We start from the raw sequence: 21,730 nt of genomic DNA, 5'->3' as shown, positions 1-21,730 counted from the left end.
ATATTATACTCATTTTAATAATGTTATACCACAATGATTTGAAACTGTAGTTACTAGTTACTTACCACTAAGCAAGTCAGTGGTCACCACCTAATAGCAAATAGCACATATATATGTTTTTTTAATACATCGAAAACTATATATATATATATTTCGATGTATAAAAAAACATATACACAAAAGGTTTTGTATGGTCATTGGAGTGTCAAGCCGATGCTTATATTTATAGTCAGTCATATATATATATATATATATATATATATATATATATATATATATATATATATATAAAATGTAATTCAGTGTAAAGTTTCAATGTATACCTGTCTAAATACTTCACTAAGATACCCATGTATACCTGTCTAAATACTTCACTAAGATACCCATGTATACCTGTCTAAATACTTCACTAAGATACCCATGTATACCTGTCTAAATATTTCACTAAGATACCCATGTATACCTGTCTAAATACTTCACTAAGATACCCATGTACTAAATACTAAATACTTCCTTAATGTCAACGAAGTCCACACCCACAACACCAGAGGGAGTTCAACAAACCATGTGCAATCCAGATTCGACTGTTGGTAGGGCGTTCCACATTTTTGTGGCACCCTACCAACAGTCATTAAGACATGTGAATCCCTTGACTCCTTAAAAACCGCTCTCAAAGGGCACCTATGGACGGCTGCAATTCGAAACTGGCCCCCGTTAAATCTGAATCCCCCCACCCACCCCTTTTCCCCCTCGCTGTATATGTTTTTCCCCCTTTTTACCTCCTTTATGATGATTTCGTGTTTTTGGCTATATAGAAGTGTATATTTGTACGTCTCTAAATGTTTTGATGAATTGAACTTGTAAACAAGTGTAATGCTGTATGGTGTCGTCCACTCACAGTTAACAGTTTTTGTATTGAGTTGTGCTTGAAATGTACTGTAATTCAGCAAACTGTTAATACATACTTCAATCAATCAATCAATCAATCAATCAATCAATCAATCAATCAATCAATCAATCAATATTTAGGCGATGAAGTCACATCACTGACTGTGAACTCATGACATATATTTCCATATTACATAAACAAGCCCAGCTCCAAAAACGTTACCTTCCTATTGGCCCGTGTAACTGTCTGTCACGCAGGGAATTGCATCACTCTCGTCCGCCGGGCTCCCTGACTGGCTGATCGTGCTCGAGGTCCGCTCTGATTGGCTGACGCCGGATCATTGTCCTTACATGGTAACAGAGATTGTGCAACACCAGGCAGCCAGCAGCACACCTCTCTCTCTCTCTGTGCGTCTCTAAACAAAAACATCTGAACTCCACCGAAAAGGAGACCGATTAAACTTTATAAACTTTGATGGAAGACTAATTTAACGGTCGCCCTCTTGAAGGTAAGTCCGTATATGTTGTATTTATTTGAATGAACAGCCCAATTCTCTGTCGGCCAAAAGAGAAAGAAGAGTTAGCTTGTTAGCAACCACGGCTAACTGTCTAACAAAACTGGGAAATAATAAGTGTGATGAACTAACTCGTACATAATAGCGACGAATCACGTCAATGGAACGGCGTTTAGTGTTGCGTGTGTTCTCGCGGGTGTCTCAGTAAAACGGCGTTGTTGTTGACGCTCGTCTTGTTTATTATTGTGTAACGTTACATGTTATGACACAACGCACAGTGAGTGACAGCATGTACACTGTACAGCACATTCATAACGAACACAACAAGTTGTTCTCTGCCCAAACTCCACCACGCTTGATGTGAATTGAATGGACCGGTGGGTGATGGATGGATGGTTTGCTTATAAATAATCCTGAATCAATATCTCCCCGACCAGAACTATATGGTTCTGCTTACATTACAAGGCTGCATGACTATGGAGTTCCCCTCTCTCTCTCCTCTCTACCCCCCTCTCTCTAAACACAAAGGGAGGTATGTGTGATGATGCAATCCACAGGCAATCATTCTGGAGGAGAGGAGAGCTGCCTAATGCCTGCTGCTTGTTGGTGCGTTTATCTGACGACACACAGTGACGCGAGGACCAATCACAACCGAGGCAGCTAATTGGCAATCTTCAATAGAATAACACTTAATAATTAATGTAACTCGGAGGACACCCTCAGAGTTCCAATTTATTGGGGGTAGTAGTAGTAGTGTTGTTGTGGTGTGTGTGTGTGACATATTTAGGAGGAAGTGAGTGGGGGGAAAAGCATCCAAGTGCACGGTTAGTTCACAGAATCATCTTAAAAACAAGAAATCTGAATTTATGGATTTAAATCCTTTCCAGCTCCTTTTTATTTTATTTCTGCCTGCTAGCGTCTTTATATATTTATATCTTGGTAGTTTTAGTTTTAATTCTGCTTTTATTTGGGTGGTGGCAGGGGGTACGGTGGCACAGTCGGTAGCTCTGTCGCCTCACTGCTAGAAGGTCCTGGGTTCGATTCCCGCTGTGGGTGCTGTGGGTGCTGGAGGCGTGCTCTCTCCTCCGTGTCATCAGTGCCCATACCCCAGGTAGGGTTGGCGAAAGGACCTTTCTGTGTGGAGTTTGCATGTTTTCCCCGTGTCCCCTAGGGTAGGTAGTAGGCACCCTCACATGCTCTCCCTGTATCCCCCTAGGGTAGGTAGTAGGCACCCTCACATGCTCTCCCCGTGTCCCCTAGGGTAGGTAGTAGGCACCCTCTCATGCTCTCCCCGTGTCCCCTAGGGTAGGTAGTAGGCACCCTCACATGCTCTCCCCGTGTCCCCTAGGGTAGGTAGTAGGCACCCTCACATGCTCTCCCCGTGTCCCCTAGGGTAGGTAGTAGGCACCCTCACATGCTCTCCCCGTGTCCCCTAGGGTAGGTAGTAGGCACCCTCACATGCTCTCCCTGTATCCCCCTAGGGTAGGTAGTAGGCACCCTCACATGCTCTCCCCGTGTCCCCTAGGGTAGGTAGTAGGCACCCTCACATGCTCTCCCCGTGTCCCCTAGGGTAGGTAGTAGGTACCCTCACATGCTCTCCCTGTATCCCCCTAGGGTAGGTAGTAGGCACCCTCACATGCTCTCCCCGTGTCCCCTAGGGTAGGTAGTAGGCACCCTCACATGCTCTCCCCGTGTCCCCTAGGGTAGGTAGTAGGCACCCTCACATGCTCTCCCCGTGTCCCCTAGGGTAGGTAGTAGGCACCCTCACATGCTCTCCCCGTGTCCCCTAGGATAGGTAGTAGGCACCCTCTCATGCTCTCCCCGTGTCCCCTAGGGTAGGTAGTAGGCACCCTCACATGCTCTCCCCGTGTCCCCTAGGGTAGGTAGAAGGCACCCTCACATGCTCTCCCCGTGTCCCCTAGGGTAGGTAGTAGGCACCCTCACATGCTCTCCCCGTGTCCCCTAGGGTAGGTAGTAGGCACCCTCACATGCTCTCCCTGTGTCCCCCAGGGTAGGTAGTAGGCACCCTCGCATGCTCTCCTCGTGTCCCCTAGGGTAGGTAGTAGGCACCCTCACATGCTCTCCCTGTGTCCCCCAGGGTAGGCTAGGCACCCTCGCATGCTCTCCCCGTGTCCCCTAGGGTAGGTACCCTCACATGAGGAAGTGTAGCGCCCAGGATTACATTAGATCAGTGGTTCCCACCCCTTGTGGTGCGCGAGCGCCTTCTAAGGGGTGCGCGGCATGAAAAAGGCTAATGGTGGTGCTATGATTTTATTGTAAATATATGAACATACTATGCCAATATATGGCAAATATGCAGCCTATGCTGCATATATATATGCCATATTCAGGTGCATATGTGCATATATGTGGATAAATAGGAAATATATGTCTCTATATAGCTTATGCAATTTATATTTCCATGTGGGAGGGTGTGTCAGCTAGGTCGGAAGGTAACAAGGGGTGCATGGCCAAAAAGGTTTGGGACCCGCTGCGTTAGATAATTGACACTAGGTGAAGAACATGCATGGGTTGCAAAATCGTGGGATAAAAATAAATAAATCGGGCACTAGAAGATTTTTTGACCTAAAATTGGATTATTATTATATTAGTTAGGATTATATTCTAATAGTTTTTCTACCCATTGCCATCATCGGCTGTGTAGAATTGAGCAGATCTGTTGTGAGTAACGCGTTGTGACCTGGCTGAACTGCTATGAAAGCTGGTGAATCCTGAGAGGCAATACAACAGCACTGAATACTGACATGTGATGAAAGCCTCAAGTTCCTCATTGCAGGAAACCCCAATGAACCCAAAACATTCATCCATTTAAGAAGATGGGTTATTTTGTGATCTTTGTTCTGGGTTGCACAATAATGGCTTCAGTACAGTACATATTGGCACAATGATGATGGAAGGTTTGCGAGTTTGCAACTATTGATTTTGTTCTTTGGCGATCATTCTATTGGTGACTGCTTGTTTGATTAATCAAAATAATCTAGATGCAGCCTGGGCCCATGGCTCAATGGTCCAGGCACCTTGGCTGGTAATCCAGTCTGGCAGTGTGCCGCGGGTTCGACTCCCGATCCCGACGGCCTTTACTGCATGTCTTCCCCCCCATCTCTCTCCCCATTTCCTGTCAGCCTACTGTCTGTCCCTCCATAAAAAAAATAAAAAAAAGTAATATAAAGGCGAAAGCCACAAAAAAACATAAAAAAAAAAAAAGAAATAATAATCTAGATGCATCCTATATTGGCATTGGCTAATTGGCGGGCGTACCACGGCCATATCACTATGACTCAGATATAACCATAAACAAAGTTGATACGCCCATATATACAGTAGGGACCACAGCCACCTCTCTATGACTCAGATATAACTATAAACAAACACGATATGCCCATATACATTGACGACGACTACGTGGGGGCTGCGGGGCTTGAGCCCCCTTGATGATTTTAGGGGACGTCTAGTTTTTCTACATTCCTAACACCTCGGCCAGTCTGGGGGCGGGGGGTTGCCGGTCCTCCCTTTAGATCAAGCATTCAAATGCTACTAGCCAGGGTGGCGTTTGTTTTCACCTGGCCAGGTAGTACTGTGATCTGCTTGTTCAGTGTTGTTCACAATGAAACCAGCAGCCAAGAGGAAGAGGTTCACCCAGGGGACGCTACAATTCACCGCCCTGGCGCCGCCGCCGCTGACAGCGACAGAACCTGCCAGTACTACTACAACGGCTCTTTTAAGAGCCAACAAATCCGACAACTAAAAGCAGTAGCCAGCAGCAGGCAGCCATCGATGACTCAGACACAATTCAATTATTTACATTTCAATTATTTACTGTTGATTATTGCATGCTGAAATGTTGAAACAAGATGCTGAAACAATTTTTTTTACTGTTGATGGTTGATCATTGCACGTTACCGCTGTCACGCTGTGTTTACTACCAAACTGTAAATAAATGACAGTTTGGTAATACCAAACGTGGCGGGAGCGGCGTGGCGTGCCCCCACGAAGATTATAAGAACATTTCATCCCTGTGTGTGTGTGTGTGTGTGTGTGTGTGTGTGTGTGTGTGTGTGTGTGTGTGTGTGTGTATGTATATATATATATATATTAGGCATGTCACTATGAGCCAGACATAACCATAAAGAGACACACACACACACACACACACACACACACACACACACACACACACAGAGAGGCATGTATGGAGATTTGGTTGTCCACAACCACCAAACTACTTTGCCGCCACAGCATGCACACTACAGCGTTTTCAATCCCCGTCATGCCCTCCGTCTTAAATTTACGCAGAATAAAAAGTGAGTATGCAACTGATCCGTTCGTGTAAACGTGGCCTTTAAATACTGTTTCTCACCTCCACCAGATTCCAGAATCTGTCGTCCCTACGGGAGATCTGTCAATTAGGAGGATCTCCCACGAAATCAACCCCCGGCCGTCACACCACCATCAGCTTGGGACAAGCTTCGCCCCCCCAACCCGCCCAGCCACCCCGGTTCCATAGGGTTGGTTCATCAGTCATCACACGTCCGATTGGATCCAAATGAGCAGGCCGTCGCAGCAGCAGCCTAAACAACACGTCGCCAACCCGTCGGATTACAACGGCGCGAGCGTCATCCAGAACCACGTCATCCACGCAGCCGGAGCCCCGCCCCCTGGCGCCACTGCCGTCGTCGAGACCGCTGCGTCGTCCTCTCTCCGCCCTACGCTGATCGGAGGCCTACAGCAGGTGAGGCCACTGTGTAGTAGCATTATTATGGTTGATCGGAGGCCTACAGCAGTAGTATTATATTATCATTACATTAGTTTCCACTTTCCATTAACGATTCTGGTCTCGTCATCCCTGGAGATATTTCTATTTAGAATTATTTTAGTCTGCTCATTAGTTGTCCTTGCTGAATTTGAGGAATTCATTCAGAGCCTGTACAGACGAGGACGATTTCTGTGTTACTCGGGCAAGTAATTAGCCGATCTGCCCTTTCTGTCACATGGAGACGGCGTTTTGGGGGACTTAAACGGCTAATTTTGAAACTACCTTCCAGAGTGGGAAAGTTTGGAGACGCGACTTTCTCGTCTCCGTGTGTATAGCAAATGCCGCCTAATTTGCTGAAACGGTGATGTCATAGTCCCCTCGCCCCCTCCAAACTAACCAGTGTTAATGGTTTATTTCACCATAACCACTTACATATAAGTATCACAGCTATTTTATATTTGCACATAATGCCTATAAATCTCTTCTCCAAAAATAGCCGATCTGCAGCCCGCATGCATGAGCTTGTAGAGGAGCTATTTTTGGAGAACAGAAACAACACCCCCAATCGGGAAAAATGTATACATATTTACGCAAACAGTTGCTGAGATTGAGCAGGCGTGCATGCACGAGAGAGGAGTTATGTGTGTGAGGAGCTGATCACAGATAGAGGGAAAGTGTTATATTTGGCCTATTATTTATGCTATATATTATTGAGAGGGAGAGGGGTGCTGCGTGTTAAAAAAGAAATAGGCTACTCGTTCGCGCGTTGCATCCATTTCCAATAATGCCCGCCTGTGTGAATCACTTACTTTGTGCTTGCTGCTCGTTTTCAGAAGAATTAATCCAAGGTTTGTCATATTATGGTTTAAAGTAGGCATAAACTTTAGCTGGTCGTGGTCAGTCAGTGTGTGCAGACTCAGAGAGAGAAGCAGCACTGCTCTGCTGATTAAATTGATATGACCTAGATATGTCATATGCGCATCTGACTGGCAAGATAATTAGTTATTTGGCAACACCAGAATACCAGAATAAGCTTTTTATTTTTTTTGGTGGCCATCTACAGGCCGGCCATGTGTACTACAGCGTTTTCTTGAAAGCGGAGCAGTTTACCGGTCTCGTGTATACAGCATACATAATTACCATAACCGCAATGTAGACGCAGGAAAGTTTTATATCGTTCACAAACTTGCGCGGGGAACAGCCCGAGACGTCCTCGTGTAGAAGGCACCTCAGTTTGATTCGTGTTCTCCTCACCCAAGTCTCTAGCCTGGCCCAGCCGGCGGGATTTCTGGTATAGAGGGGTGGTTGTTATCCTCGCCATGTCTCTAGCCTGGCCCAGCCGGCGGGATTTCTGGTATAGAGGGGTGGTTGTTATCCTCGCCATGTCTCTAGCCTGGCCCAGCCGGCGGGATTTCTGGTATAGAGGGGTGGGTGCCGCCGGATCACGGCGTTGGATAATATTGGTTCATGATCTGAGCGTTGTGATAAAGTAATAAAAAGGTTCATGGTCAAATCAACAATTCATTCAAGTTTGATTTATTCTCGAAATTACACTGAGTAATCAAACTCATCTCCAGTGTCGTCGAGTAATAATACAATCACATCACAATACATCAGAAGACCAGGAAAGGAAAAACGGAGGGTATACAATGTGAATTACATAAGGTTTACAAATAAAAAAAAGCCAAGACAAATTTAAAAACGATCTAAAAACTGTTACATATTGTGTGCTCACCACGGTTTTAACCCATTTAGGCCTGTCCTCGAAATGTAAAAAAAATCTTCTAAAATAAATATTTTCACGATTTTTCAAAAATAGCAGACCTACAAGCTCGTAGCGCGCCACTCGGTGGCGCGCTATGAGCTTGTAGATCTGCTATTTTTCAATAGCTACATTATAACATAATGTTTAAAACACCAAAAGGGGTACCAGTGTGGTCAATTTTAATGTTGTTTGTAGGTCATTCCATGTATTATTAGGGCCACAGACGCTAAAGGCAGATCTAGCAAGTTCAGAGTTAACTTTTGGTACCTTGAATTTGGGGAAATTACTTGGACCGGGTGTGGTATAGGGCTCAGAGTCCCATTTCAGGAAAGATGAGATGTATTTAGGACAATCTCCAAGTATGGCTTTATACAAGAACAGGTGCCAATGTACAGTAGTTCTCGTCTCTCTGTCAAGCAGGGAGGGCCGTCCAAATGTGACCGTGTAGTTTATAAATGGTATATACCCCCCCCCCCCCCGCATCATCATCATCATATAAAAGTATCATATCATATATAGTATAAAGTAAAAACTGCACTTTTACAACCTTTCTGATCATTTCCCATGTAAGGCGTAAAGGCGATGGCTGACCAATACGATACGATTGATTGTTTTTGTGGTCATACTGTGGACAAAACTTGTGGCCGAAACCTGGCCTCACATTTTCGTAATAATAAAAAAAATCACACCCGTGTGAACTGAGTGGTGCCCCCCTCTCTCTCTCTCTCTCTCTCTCTCTCTCTCTCTCTCTCATAGGCCTATCTCACAGAATTTCCCCGCCCCCTTAATACGCCCCCTTTCCGCGTTAGTGGTGATAGCGTGACGTCACTCCATAGACACTACATGTTAACAGAGGTAATTTAAGAAGTCTACAACTTTTGTTTTCTCAAGGTAAGGTTTGTTCGAGCTGATTTACCATCTTGTTTGCTTCATAATAATATTGGTCTGTCACATTTTTACATTAGAAAATGTACTTTTTGTACTCCAGAGAAAAAAACATGTAAATGCTAATGTTAAATGACACCACTAGAAGTGGGCGTGGAAAGCGGGCTGTGAGATAGGCCTATTAGCAGGCAACAGTGCAGCACTATCTCTCTCTCTCTGTTTCTGGCACAACAGCGCCACTTTTGGTACTCATTGGTACTGGTGCTCATTAACGTCACACACAAACATAGTCACACACATAGTTGAACGTCATGACATTGCTGTTCCTTAGAGTGGTTGCACCACTCAAAAAAAGTTACCGTTAGAGTTTCCTCCCGTCTTGGTTGGCACCAATGGAACATTTTATTTTGCAGGCCGTCTTACAGTGCTGCGTCACTTTTGAGATACTTCTGTATAATGGACGACGTCAAGTAACCTTTTTTTGTCAATAATTTCCTCACCGTTGGAGAGTAATGAGAATGCACTTTCACCCTCATTTCCACTCTGTCTTTTCACTTCAAAGTAAACAGTGCACCGCAGTAGGAAATGGGGCGTGTACTTTGACGAGCAAGACAAAAGAAATGCAGTCCGACTGGCTTGTTGCATTTATTGTCTCCACCAGGCCGAAGGCATGGGGAGAGAGTATGTTTTGCACTCTGTCCGTGTGTGTGTCCTTCCGTCCGTCCGTCCTTCCGTCCGTCCGTTATCAGCTAATCTCCGGCACCGTTGGCCCGATCTATGCCAAACTGTGCACACACACTCCCTGGATGCCAACGACGAACCTCTGCCCCAAATATTCCTCAACGGCCTGTTATAGCGCCACCATGAGGCCGATTTAGGCAAAACACATTTCTGTAGATAACTCGTACACATTTTATCCATACATCACACAATTCGGTATACACTATCTCCATAGTCATGTGATCAACACAGATCTGCACAATTTCCCATCTTCCATCCTGATTGGCTTCCAAAGCTCACATGATTGGTCCGTTTCGAACAAAATGCCACAAATCACAAACACAGTGTCCAATTTCCATCAAATTATACACGCACATTTCCACTAGGCCGAGGACGACATGCCACTATTTCTTTCCCAAATCAGCCTCACGGTGGCGCTATAACAGGCCAATTCCTGTTTTTACCTATAACTGCATCGACAACTTATGTATACGCACTCCCTAGAGGCCATGGAAAAACCTTTTTTCCCTGCGTCCCTACACATCTGTCGGTTATAGCGCCACCATGAGGCCGATTTCGGCAAAACACATTGTTTATGTTAGTCGCACAGATTTCATCCAAATCTCACGCAAATCGGTACACATGATCTTTGTAGTCATGTGATCAAGACGAGCCTGTTGGATTTCTCAGATTCTACACTGATTAGCTAAGATTGCCTTCCAAAGTTTTCAGGATTTCAGGATTTTGTACAAAATGCTGCACATGTCCTGCTCATCCAGAATTCTATCCTCAGAGATGCTATGAGTGATCTGGCTCTGCATTTCCTCAACAAAATGAAGAAAATTGTTGCAAGAAACAAAAACATGTTTATATTACTCCTAAACATTTTGCCAAACATCACACACACTCCTATCCTCCTGGTGGAGTTTATGTTGTGATGAGCTTTTAGATCTATCCCTAATGTCCAAAGTTTATCATTGTTTGACAGACATTTTATCGCGATCCACTATCAAGATCGTTTTATCGCCCATCCTTACTTCAACATGATTAAAGGGATATTTCACTTTAACCCATTTAGACCTGAGGTCAAAATTCTAAAAAAATCTTTTTCTGAAAAACCTATGTTTCTATATCAGTGGTGCTCAAACTATTTCATGTGAAGGACCCCCAAACTTATATAATTTGGCCTGAAAATATGCTGTTCCAGGGACACCCAAGAAGCAAAGATTTTAGTTAAAAAAAACGATTTTTCAAAAATAGCAGATCTACAAGCTCGTAGCGCGGCACTCTGTGCCACGCTATGAGCTTGTAGATCTGCTATTTTTCAATAGCTAAAGTATAACATAATGCTAGAAACACCAAAGGGGTTCCCGTCCTGAATGGGTTAAAAAATGTGGTCATTTTATCATTTACTCAGGATTATCTGAACACCTGAGACAGTTTTTAACTCAGTGCCAGTGTCTCAGTGCCACAGGACGTCTTTGGACGCCTGCCCCTGGTGGCCGCGAGTGCCATTGGCGCCTTTGGACGCCTTTTTGAAAAAAGAAATATTCCTTTTTTTTAAAAAATGTATCCATATTTTGAAAATTGCTCTAATCTGCATGCCAGGTGATGACATGCACATTACATGCACAATAGAATTTCATTTTCTTTCTTTTATTTATAATGGGCTTCGGTGGCAACGAGGGCCAAAACTGGTGTTCACCCGATGAGTTTTAAGTTTTTCGATTCAGTATTTAGACCTTTGATATTCATTTTAGTTGCCTCGCCCCCTTTCCTATACAACCCCATTGTAACTTCAAAATCCATTTCAACCATGATAGATTCATCGAAAACAGTCTCAACACCCGTCCTTTTTTCTGTTGACTGATATCGTCCTAATATGTGAGGGGCTGTTTTGTCATTTACCGTTTTCATTTATTTTTAATTGTTTTGGAAAAGAACCTCCAGGAATCAAAAAATAAATGGAAAAAAGTAAATGACGTAAATATAACGTAAATCATATAAACATAAATCACGTATTGGAAGGACAATAGGTCAATTTGCAGCCAGTGTGTTCTGGGGAATCTTTCAAAAGATTTTAAATACATAATACTACATTCAGGCTGTTTATGTTGGGATATGGGCCAACATTTCAACAGTGCAACCCTAGTCTTAGAATAAAGGAGCATTTTGAGCCAACATTTCAATAACGGCGCAACCCTAGTCTTAGAATAAAGAAGCATTTTGAGCCAACATTTCAATAACGGCGCAACCCTAGTCTTAGAAAAAATAAGCATTTTGAGCCAACATTTCAATAACGGCGCAACCCTAGACGAGTTGTTTGGTATTCGGCTGTCTTGCTGAGACAACATGTAGTCCAGGAAGTAAGTGAGCCCAGTGTCCATGACATCAGAGACACTGGGCTCACTGCGAAAATCTAAAATATCTAAAACCACATATTACACACATAAAGACCTCCAGGAAAGTGTTCAAAAAATCTTCTTAACGTCATTAACATATTTTTCTTGCAAAAAGGGTGAAGTGTTTAGTTGTCATCATTGACTGTTTTTAATCATATGTTCAAGGAAATAACAGACCTTGGGTTACCTTCGTAAGGGGAAGGGCCTGTCTGGGCATGATGCATTAAATGTAAACGCTCAATGCTTGTTTTTGTTTTTATCTCTGCATTTCGCTTTGTCTTGTTGGATCTTTAAACTTAAAGGATTTAGCTCTATCCAGTAACAGTTCGCGCTGCTCTGTAAAGATGTGGGTTACAGCTGTGCGTGATAAATGCTTCGTTTAGAAACCATGGACATAGTCCAGTAAAAACACACCTTTTCACTGTGGTAAGAAAGAATCCACACGATTAACTAAATGTTAACTAGCATCTTTTAGCTAGCCCGTCGTATAATGCTGAAATTCATGGCAGAGGTGGTAAAAATCTGAAAACATTTCGAGGCAAATGATGCCCACAACAGCCATACACCGTTCACTACAGTGAGAGCACCGTTCACTACACCGTTCACTACAGTGAGAGCACCGTTCACTACACCGTTCACTACAGTAAGGGCACCGTTCACTACACCGTTCACTACAGTGAGAGCACCGTTCACAGTAAGGGCACCGTTCACTACAGTGAGAGCACCGTTCACTACAGTAAGGGCACCGTTCACAGTAAGGGCACCGTTCACTACAGTGAGAGCACCGTTCACTACAGTAAGGGCACCGTTCACAGTAAGGGCACCGTTCACTACAGTGAGAGCACCGTTCACTACAGTAAGGGCACCGTTCACAGTAAGGGCACCGTTCACTACAGTGAGAGCACCGTTCACTACAGTAAGGGCACCGTTCACAGTAAGGGCACCGTTCACTACAGTGAGAGCACCGTTCACTACAGTAAGGGCACCGTTCACAGTAAGGGCACCGTTCACTACAGTGAGAGCACCGTTCACTACAGTAAGGGCACCGTTCACTACACCGTTCACTACAGTGAGAGCACCGTTCACTACAGTGAGAGCCCCGTTCACTACAGTAAGGGCACCGTTCACTACAGTGAGAGCACCGTTCACTACAGTAAGGGCACCGTTCACTACAGTGAGAGCACCGTTCACTACAGTAAGGGCACCGTTCACTACAGTAAGGGCACCGTTCACTACAGTGAGAGCACCGTTCACTACAGTAAGGGCACCGTTCACTACAGTAAGGGCACTGTTCAGTACACCGTTCACTACAGTGAGAGCACTGTTCACTACAGTAAGGGCACCGTTCACTACACCGTTCACTACAGTGAGAGCACCGTTCACTACAGTAAGGGCACCGTTCACTACAGTGAGAGCACCGTTCACTACAGTAAGGGTACCGTTCACTACAGTAAGGGCACCGTTCACTACAGTAAGGGCACCGTTCACTACAGTAAGGCGTTCACTACAGTAAGAGCACCGTTCACTACAGTAAGGGCACCGTTCACTACAGTAAGGCGTTCACTACAGTAAGGCGTTCACTACAGTAAGAGCACCGTTCACTACAGTAAGAGCACCGTTCACTACAGTAAGGGCACCGTTCACTACAGTAAGAGCACCGTTCACTACAGTAAGGGCACCGTTCACTACAGTAAGGGCACCGTTCACTACAGTAAGGGCACCGTTCACTACAGTAAGGGCACCGTTCACTACAGTAAGAGCCCCGTTCACTACAGTAAGAGCCCCGTTCACTACAGTAAGAGCCCCGTTCACTACAGTAAGAGCCCCGTTCACTACAGTAAGAGCACCGTTCACTACAGTAAGAGCCCCGTTCACTTGGTGCTTTGGTTTTGGTTTTGGTGGAACTCTGACTTCCTGCGGCCAGCCTGTCATGTCAGCCATCTATCTGTCTATGAAATATTTAGACTATGATGTATGACTCCAAATTTGGGCACGGGTTCACCTAGACGATGGAGGCCTCACAGACTTGCAGTATAACATTCAAGTTGAATATTTCAAAAAGTATTAAACATGAGATGAACATGAATTTGACGCTGATCGGTCCAGCGGTTTTGTAAGATTAGTTCTAGTGAGACGTCTAGAAGTGACGGTCTGAATGAGGAGCCACACCGTGAAGAAAGGTTGTGCCATCTTTCATCTTTCTTTCTGCTGCAGCAGTGTTGATTTCGTCGACTAAAACTAAGACGAAAAATGTTCGTCGACTACTTTTTCCACTGACGAAAACTAAAAAACTGAGCTATGATGACAAACTAAGACTAAATATATTGACAATTTCGTCAACAAATAAAAACTAGACTAAAATGTTACGGAGGGACTAGTGGACAAGAGATCCACTATAAGTCATTTTACAATGGGTGTCGTGCTGAAAATAGCCGATCTACAAGCTCACAACGCGTCGCGACGTGTTGTGAGCTTGTAGATCGGCTATTTTCAGCAAGTGGAAAATCAGCCATTACGACGGCATCAAGGCCCGCCGAAATACATTTTAGTCGACTAAATCAACTGTAGATTTAGTCGACTAAAATCTTATGATATTTAGTCGACTGAAACTGGATTAACATTAAAACATTCCAGGTGACTAAAACTAAATGTAAACTATTCAAAAGAGACTATGACTGAAACTAAAATCAAAATGTGCTGCCAGAAACAACCCTGTGCTGCAGGCCAGGGGGGCCTGTCTGTCTGTCGGCCACAGAGCTGGATTGATCCACAGGAGGCATTCTTCTGTATTTTGTTCGGTAAACCGCATAAATAAAATAGTCCAGTAATAATGTAATTTGACCGCAAGCTAATTGCAAAAAAAACAAACTCAGCTGATTTTGTATCTTCAATATATCCTGAATAACAGAAAAAAAGTTGCCTGGAATTGTCTGAGGGGAAAGTGTTGAAAATGGCCTGTACAGTATGGCCACCATAGACATCCAATATAAGGCAAATATTTTCTAAATTTCCTTATGCTTTAGGTAGCATGTGACATGTCAAACTAGGGTGTTTTCATGATGCTGAATCCATTCCAATCATTAGTTTTGCATAAAAACACTCCTTGGGCTAATAACGGCCATAGCCACTCATCACATTTGTGATGACGGCTATGGCCGTTATTATCCCAAGGAGTGTTTTTATGCAAAACTAATGCTTGGAATGGATTCAGCATCAAAATCAGCCGAGTTTGGGTTTTTTGCAATTAGATTGAGGTTGATCCTGTATTTTCTATAGAGTTCCTCTACTAAAACCCCATTGCCTTTCAATGTTACAATATGCACATCTTTTAATCATTTCCTTTCACAAACCCCACCCATGAATAAATAAACATTTATTACCAGGTATGTTCATTTAGAAGGAATTCTAAAATCAGTGTAAAACCTCTTCACTGTATCAACTCCATGGAGTTGAAACTTTAGGGAAGAATGTCCAAGGTCAAGGGTCGATGATTGGTCTGTCGGTATTTGCAGGGAAAGGACTTGGCAATTGGTCAGTTGTTTCCCCATGAGAAGAATAAATGCGTATAGGGGCAAAATGTGAGTGTGTTTGTTGACGTAATATATATATTATCGACAATATATTAGGCCAATAAAGAAAAACGATATACCAAATGTCCCACATGTTTGCTGCCGGACTATGGCGATAGGTCAGTTGTTCCCCCTTGAGAAGAATAAATGTGTATAGGGGCAAAATGTGAGTGTTGACGTAAGATACATACAGTACAGTGTTGATTTCGTCGACCAATACTAAGGCGAAAAATGTTCGTCGACTACCTTTTTTTTCACTGACAAAAACCTACCTAAAAACTAAATGTAAACTATTCAAAAGACTGAAATGACTGAAACTCAAATCAAAATGTGCTGCCAGAAACAACCCTGTGCTGCAGGCCAGGGGGGCCTGTCTGTCTGTCGGCCACAGAGCCGGATTGGTCCACAGGAGGCATTCTTCTGTATTTTGTTCGGTAAACCGCATCAATAAAACCCCCATTGCCTTTCAGTGTTACAATATAAATATACTGTCAATTTTGTCAACAAATAAAAACTAGACTCAAATTTAGTAACTAGTGGACAAGAGATCCAGTATAAGTCATTTTACACTTGGCTACTTGCTAAAAAATAGCCGATCTACAAGCTCAGAGCTTGTAGATCGGCTATTTTCAGCAAGTGTAAAATCAGTCATTACGACTGCATCAAGGCCCGCCAAAATAGATTTTAGTCTACTAAATCAACTGTAGATTTAGTCGACTACAATCTTATGACATTTAGTCGACTGAAACTAGACTAAACACTAAAACATTCCGGGGTGACTAAAACTAAACTAAAACCCATTCAAGAGACTATGACTAAAAGTAAAATAAGAATGTTGCTGCCAAAAACAACACTGATATCATTCCTTTATCCTCTCTTGATCTCCTCTGGCAGGTGCCCCAGCTGGTGCCGGTTAACCCACCGCCGTTGGCTGACGAGACGGAGACGGAGGAGGAGGAAGAGGAGGAGAACATGAAGAAGCCCCACGCGGAGAAGGACAGTGACGAGTACCGTCAGCGGCGGGAGAGGAACAACCTGGCGGTGAAGAAGAGCCGCATGCGGTCTAAACAGAAGGCCCAGGACACGCAGGCCAGGGTCAACGAGCTCAAGGAGGAGAACGAGCGGCTGGAGGCCAAAATCAAACTCCTCAGCAAGGAACTGAGCGTGCTCAAAGACCTCTTCCTGGAACACGCCCACAACCTGGCGGAACACGCCCCCCAGCCGCCTGGGGGGGGCGGGCTCAACGACGGCACCAGCCCCGCCTCCAACAACAACAACAATAACAGCAATGGCCAATGATGAGCACAACAGAGTCGACGACAGTTGTTAGCAGCAGCAGCAGTTTCTGATATGGGGCCTCACTCACACCTAAGACACACATGTCCTGTGTCTTCTGTGTGTCATGGCCGCCTCAATGCATTTCCAATGGGAGTCGCATGGTTTGAAGACACAGCCTTGTTGCATGGGGGGAGGGCAGAAGACAGCCATGCATCAAACCATGTGACTCCCATTGGAAATGCATTGAGGCGGCCATGACACACAGAAGACACAGGACGCAAGTGTGTCTTAGGTGTGAGTGAGGCCATGGTCAACAACGGCAACAACAATGGCCAACAAAGAAGTTAAGCATTCATCAAAAACCTTATAATAAGGTTGTACTTATGTTTGCTTTGCTGTTTGTTGTTGTTGCTGGATGGCTGACCTCACTATCATATATATATATAAGTACTCCTTTTCCCTTCTCGGAAATCTACCCTCAAAATCATTATTTCTTTTTCTTTACTTTTCTTTTTTACTCTTTTGTGTGTTCACATTTCCTCACAAATGATTCAGAATATTAACCTAGTAATGGACCCACCATCTCTTTAACCCATTTTGGGCGGGAACCCCTTTTGGTGTTTTAACTAAGCATCATGTTATACTTTAGCTATTGAAAAATAGCAGATCTCACGCTACGAGCTTGTAGGTCTGCTATTTTTTGAAAAATCTTAAAAATGCGGCACAAATCATTGAATATATATTCTTTCAGAGCGAACGTTTTTTTTGTATTTCGACGTCAGGCCTAAGTGGGTTAAAATAGATAGTTTGTCCATTCCAAAAGCAAAGCAGTTGATAATTCAAATGGAAAAAGGCACTGTGTTCCGTTCAGTTCATGTGTAAATATTAAAGCTGTTTAGATGTTACAGGAAGAGAGAGTGGATGTGTCGTCGTTATCATCACAGATGTTTGCTTCTATAGGCCTATCTCACAGCCCCCTTTCCACGCCCCCTTCCGGTAGCTAGTGGTGTCATTTAACATTAGCATTTACACGTTTTTTTTCTCTGGAGAATCTAAGTACATTTCCTAATGTAAAAATGTGACAGACCAATATTATTATGAAGCAAACAAGATGGTAAATCAGCTCGAACAGATAGAACAAACCTTACCTTGAGAAAACAAAAGTTGTAGACTTCTTAAATGACCTCTGTTAACATGTAGCGTCTATGGAGTGACGTCACGCTATCACCACTAGCCCCGAAAGGGGGCGTATTAAGGGGGCGGGGAAATTCTGTGAGATAGGCCTATTTGACCCGGCCGCGCATCCTTGAAGGTTCATCATCAATAAATTATGGCATCCAAGAAATGTTCCAGTGGAACCAGAGATGTAAAAAATTCTATAAATATAACTTGGTGAGATGTGTATTTGAATGACTTTTCTAATTATCGTTAGTTCATTTTACAGGTGTCTTTGTCTTTGCACCGAAAAAAAAAAAAAGCTTTGATAAAAATTGTTTTTTATCACTTTCAGACTTTAAGTATGTTCACTACATTTTTAGATGTTTTTTAACACATTAAGGGTAAAACGTAGGAATTGTTTTTTCCACATTTTGATGTAATACAATCTGTTTCATGTATGTTGTATGTCTTAAACTGAGCGGAATGAATCATTGCTCTAAAGCTCTTATGTAAAAGGGCGGACGAACGGTGCGTGTGAAGCAGAGATGTCTGTGCTGCATTTATCTCACCTCACACACACACACACACGCTCTCCCTCCAAGCCTGCGTCCTAGTAGACCCAGACAGATGTTTGTGTTTGTGGATAAGGTGTGTGTGGTTTAGGAGAGGCCCCAGAGGCAGACACCGCAGGCTAATCTCGGCATTCGGGCAGGTATTACAAGTAGAACGTTTCGTGGTGGCATCGAAACCACATCCTCGCTCCAACGCTAATCCTCTGATTCAGCCCAAAAAACCCAGGAGACAGACAGACAGACAGACGGAGACAGTCATACTAACCCGCTGTGCCACTGCTGTCCATGTATCTGTCTTGTCTGCTAGACCTTTTGTTTACCAAACGTGTAGCTGGACCAGTTGAAATGCATAGCCACTTTTCTAGTCATGCCGTCACGGTGACCCTGTGTTCATTACGAAATAAAAAATGCCATAGCCATTTAGACCCCATGTACACACCACAGGGCTCTTAACCCGTTTTGACCTGTGATCAGATTCTAAAAAATGTCTTCTACATCCTGACAGTTTTCTGAAAAAGCTATGTTTCTATGTCAGTGGTTCTTCGATTTTTCCAAAATAGCAGACCTACAAGCTCGTAGCGCGCCGACGAGTGGCGCGCTGCGAGCTTGTAGGTCTGCTATTTTTCAATAGCTAAATTATAACATAATGTTTAAAACACCAGAAGGGGTTCCCGCCCAAAATGGGTTAAGTCGTTTTTATTACCCCCCCTCTCAACACCACATCTCTTTGCCCGAAAACAGCCTAGCGTTGTGAGGTTTGTAGACTATTTTTGTTGGAACGCTCGACCCCAGAATGGAGACACTAGGGTTCATGTGGTTAATCGTGCTCTCCGCACACACGCACACACAGCCTATCAAAAGTGTGCATTTCAGCAACACCCATTATATTATCCACTCACTCACTCATCACTGAGGCGCTCTGGATTAAGAGTCTTGGGATTTAGGGGCTAAAGAGTAAAATGTATATTTATACGTGTCTTCTCATCCCCGCCCACCTGGTCTTTTCCACGTGGTCGGTAGGCTCCATTATGTTATCATTTTCTAAGCTGCATCTGTCTCGTTGGCCACTGCTATTTAACCCATTTTGAGCGGGAACCCCTTTTGGTGTTTTAAACATGTTATAATTTAGCTATTGAAAAATAGCAGATCTACAAGCTCATAGCGCGCCACCGAGTGGCGCGCTACGAGCTTGTAGGTCTGCTATTTTTGAAAAATCGTAAAAATGCCGCACACATCTTTGAATACATATTCTTTCAGAAGACTTTTTATTTCGACGTCGGGCCTAATTGGGTTAACGGAGCACCGCCCCCACCCCCGTACCGCGGCGGATAGATAGGACGGGCTGAGACGTGACGACTTGTGTTCCTTGTGTTTACCTGTTGCGGTGGCGTGTGTTGTAGGCTCTGGGGGTGATTACCTGCAGCCTCGCCAGGGCGAGGGCGTGGTTGCTGTTTGGGATGGTCTGTGTAGGAGGGTTCAAATCCCACCGGGATGATGTCTGTTGTGTCTGTTTCAGACTGAGGAGTGACTCTAGACTTAAAAATGGGTTTTCGTTCCAATTAACCGAGGCTTTTGTTCAGACTGCAGGCAAATTTGATCTTTATGACTCCTCTGACTTGTCGTGTCACATTTGTGAGTTCAGACGTTGACTTGTCAACCTTTCTGTATCGGTTGCTGTGGTAGCAACATGCGTGTGCTTGGTCGTACGGCGGGCGTCACTCGCAAGACAAAAATAATTCAAGTTCACAATTGAGCTTGTAGTGTCCGATTGTCCAAGGCTGAAACACACCTTTTTAGAAATCTAATTAGATTCTACTCATATTTCAAACCACCTAGGAATGTGATTCAAATCTGATACCCATATAAATCAACTTCTTTGTCAACTTATTTGCGTGTGTGTGTGTGTGCTCAGACTTGACCAACGTTACGATCTGCACGGGCCAACAAAATGAGATTTGGCTGCCAGTCTGAACACGGCTTTAACCCATTTTGGTGTTTCAAGCATTCTGTTATACTTTAGCTATTGAAAAATAGCAGATCTACAAGCTCATAGCGCGCCACCGAGTGGCGCGCTACGAACTTGTAGGTCTGCTATTTTTGAAAAATCGTGAAAATGTGGCACAAATCCTGACCGAAAACTGTCAGGATTTAGAAGGCATTTTATAAATTTCGACATCAGGCCTGAACGGGTTAAAATGTGAACTTGATGTAGGAGGTGCTCATAGCTTCTTTCTTTTTGTTGTGATTAAGTACAATTAAATAGCATTAGAAACCCTTTGCCCAATAGTGATCACTGCTTCCAGGTAGCCTATTTATTCACTCATTAGCTGATGGAAATAATTTGTTTTTTTTTGTTATATTTGAATGGAATCATCTAGAGTCAGTCTCTGTTTGGAGTGGTGTACTTTGGACCTTTTCTAACAGACTTTCCTGGCGGTCTTTCTTGACAGCTTTCCAAGCACACTTTATTTCTTTCCACTAGGTTTTTTTCTATCCTTCATTTTCTTTTCTACTACTTCAGTGAAAAAGCAGCATGTTAGAAAGTTTGCATGTGGGGTACACTGTTGGAATGTTATACTCTAAAAAGATCGGAAATTGTACAAAACAGCATTTTGTCAAACATTATGCAGATTTGCAGCATCTTTGTCAGAGAAAAATAAATCACCACAATTTGACATTAAGCCAAAATCAAATGTTTATCCATAAAAATGACATTGCAATAGCAACTTCCATGGATATAGGGCATATTTTTTTTGCTTTGGTATGAATGTTGCTGGGCAGCATTTCTCTCTTAGCTGTGACTTGCTTTTTTTTATAAGAGTATATTGGGGAAACGTGCATTGTAAATTAAAATTGAGTATAAAAGTTGTAACCGCGGTCATTTGTTGTCATTCAGCATTGTCTTCCCTTTTATAAAAATCACACCCGTGTGAACTGAGTGGTGCAAATCCCCCCCCCCTCTCTCTCTCTCTCATTAGCAGGCAACAGTGCAGCACTATCTCTCTCTCTCTGTTTCTGGCACAACAGCGCCACTTTTGGTACTCATTGGTACTGGTTGTGGCAGCGGTGGCCGAACGGATTGCGGAGCGGTCTTGATACCGGAAGGTCGCCAGTTCGAATCAGCAGTCCGACACGTTAAAATTACCACCGCTGAAGTGCCCTTGAGCAAGGCATTGAACCACTACCATGAAATGTTCTATGAGC

General features: G+C 43.7%; 1 protein-coding gene across 3 annotated transcripts; it reads left to right on the top strand.

The window, feature by feature from the left end:
• The first annotated feature begins 1,214 nt into the window (after positions 1-1,214).
• cebpg (CCAAT enhancer binding protein gamma) lies at positions 1,215-21,394 on the top strand. 3 transcript variants are annotated; one of them, XR_013789603.1, is made up of 4 exons: positions 1,215-1,397; positions 5,791-6,153; positions 16,413-16,899; positions 17,062-21,394. XR_013789603.1 is itself a non-coding variant. In XM_079496660.1 (3 exons), exons 2-3 carry the CDS (start codon positions 5,968-5,970, stop codon positions 16,815-16,817), a joined length of 591 nt encoding a protein of 196 aa, XP_079352786.1. In that variant the 5' UTR covers positions 1,215-1,397; positions 5,791-5,967; the 3' UTR covers positions 16,818-21,394. The 3 variants fall into 3 exon arrangements, 1 of the variants encoding a protein (XP_079352786.1); XR_013789604.1 differs by having other exon boundaries at positions 16,413-19,643; positions 19,715-21,394; XM_079496660.1 differs by having other exon boundaries at positions 16,413-21,394.
• Positions 21,395-21,730: the final 336 nt, after the last annotated feature.

Source organism: Electrona antarctica, assembly GCF_951216825.1.
Source record: "Electrona antarctica genome assembly, chromosome: 3".
Lineage (NCBI taxonomy): Eukaryota > Metazoa > Chordata > Actinopteri > Myctophiformes > Myctophidae > Electrona > Electrona antarctica.
Note: the sequence above shows the minus strand (reverse complement) of the source record. Positions and strands in the feature narration are given on the sequence as shown.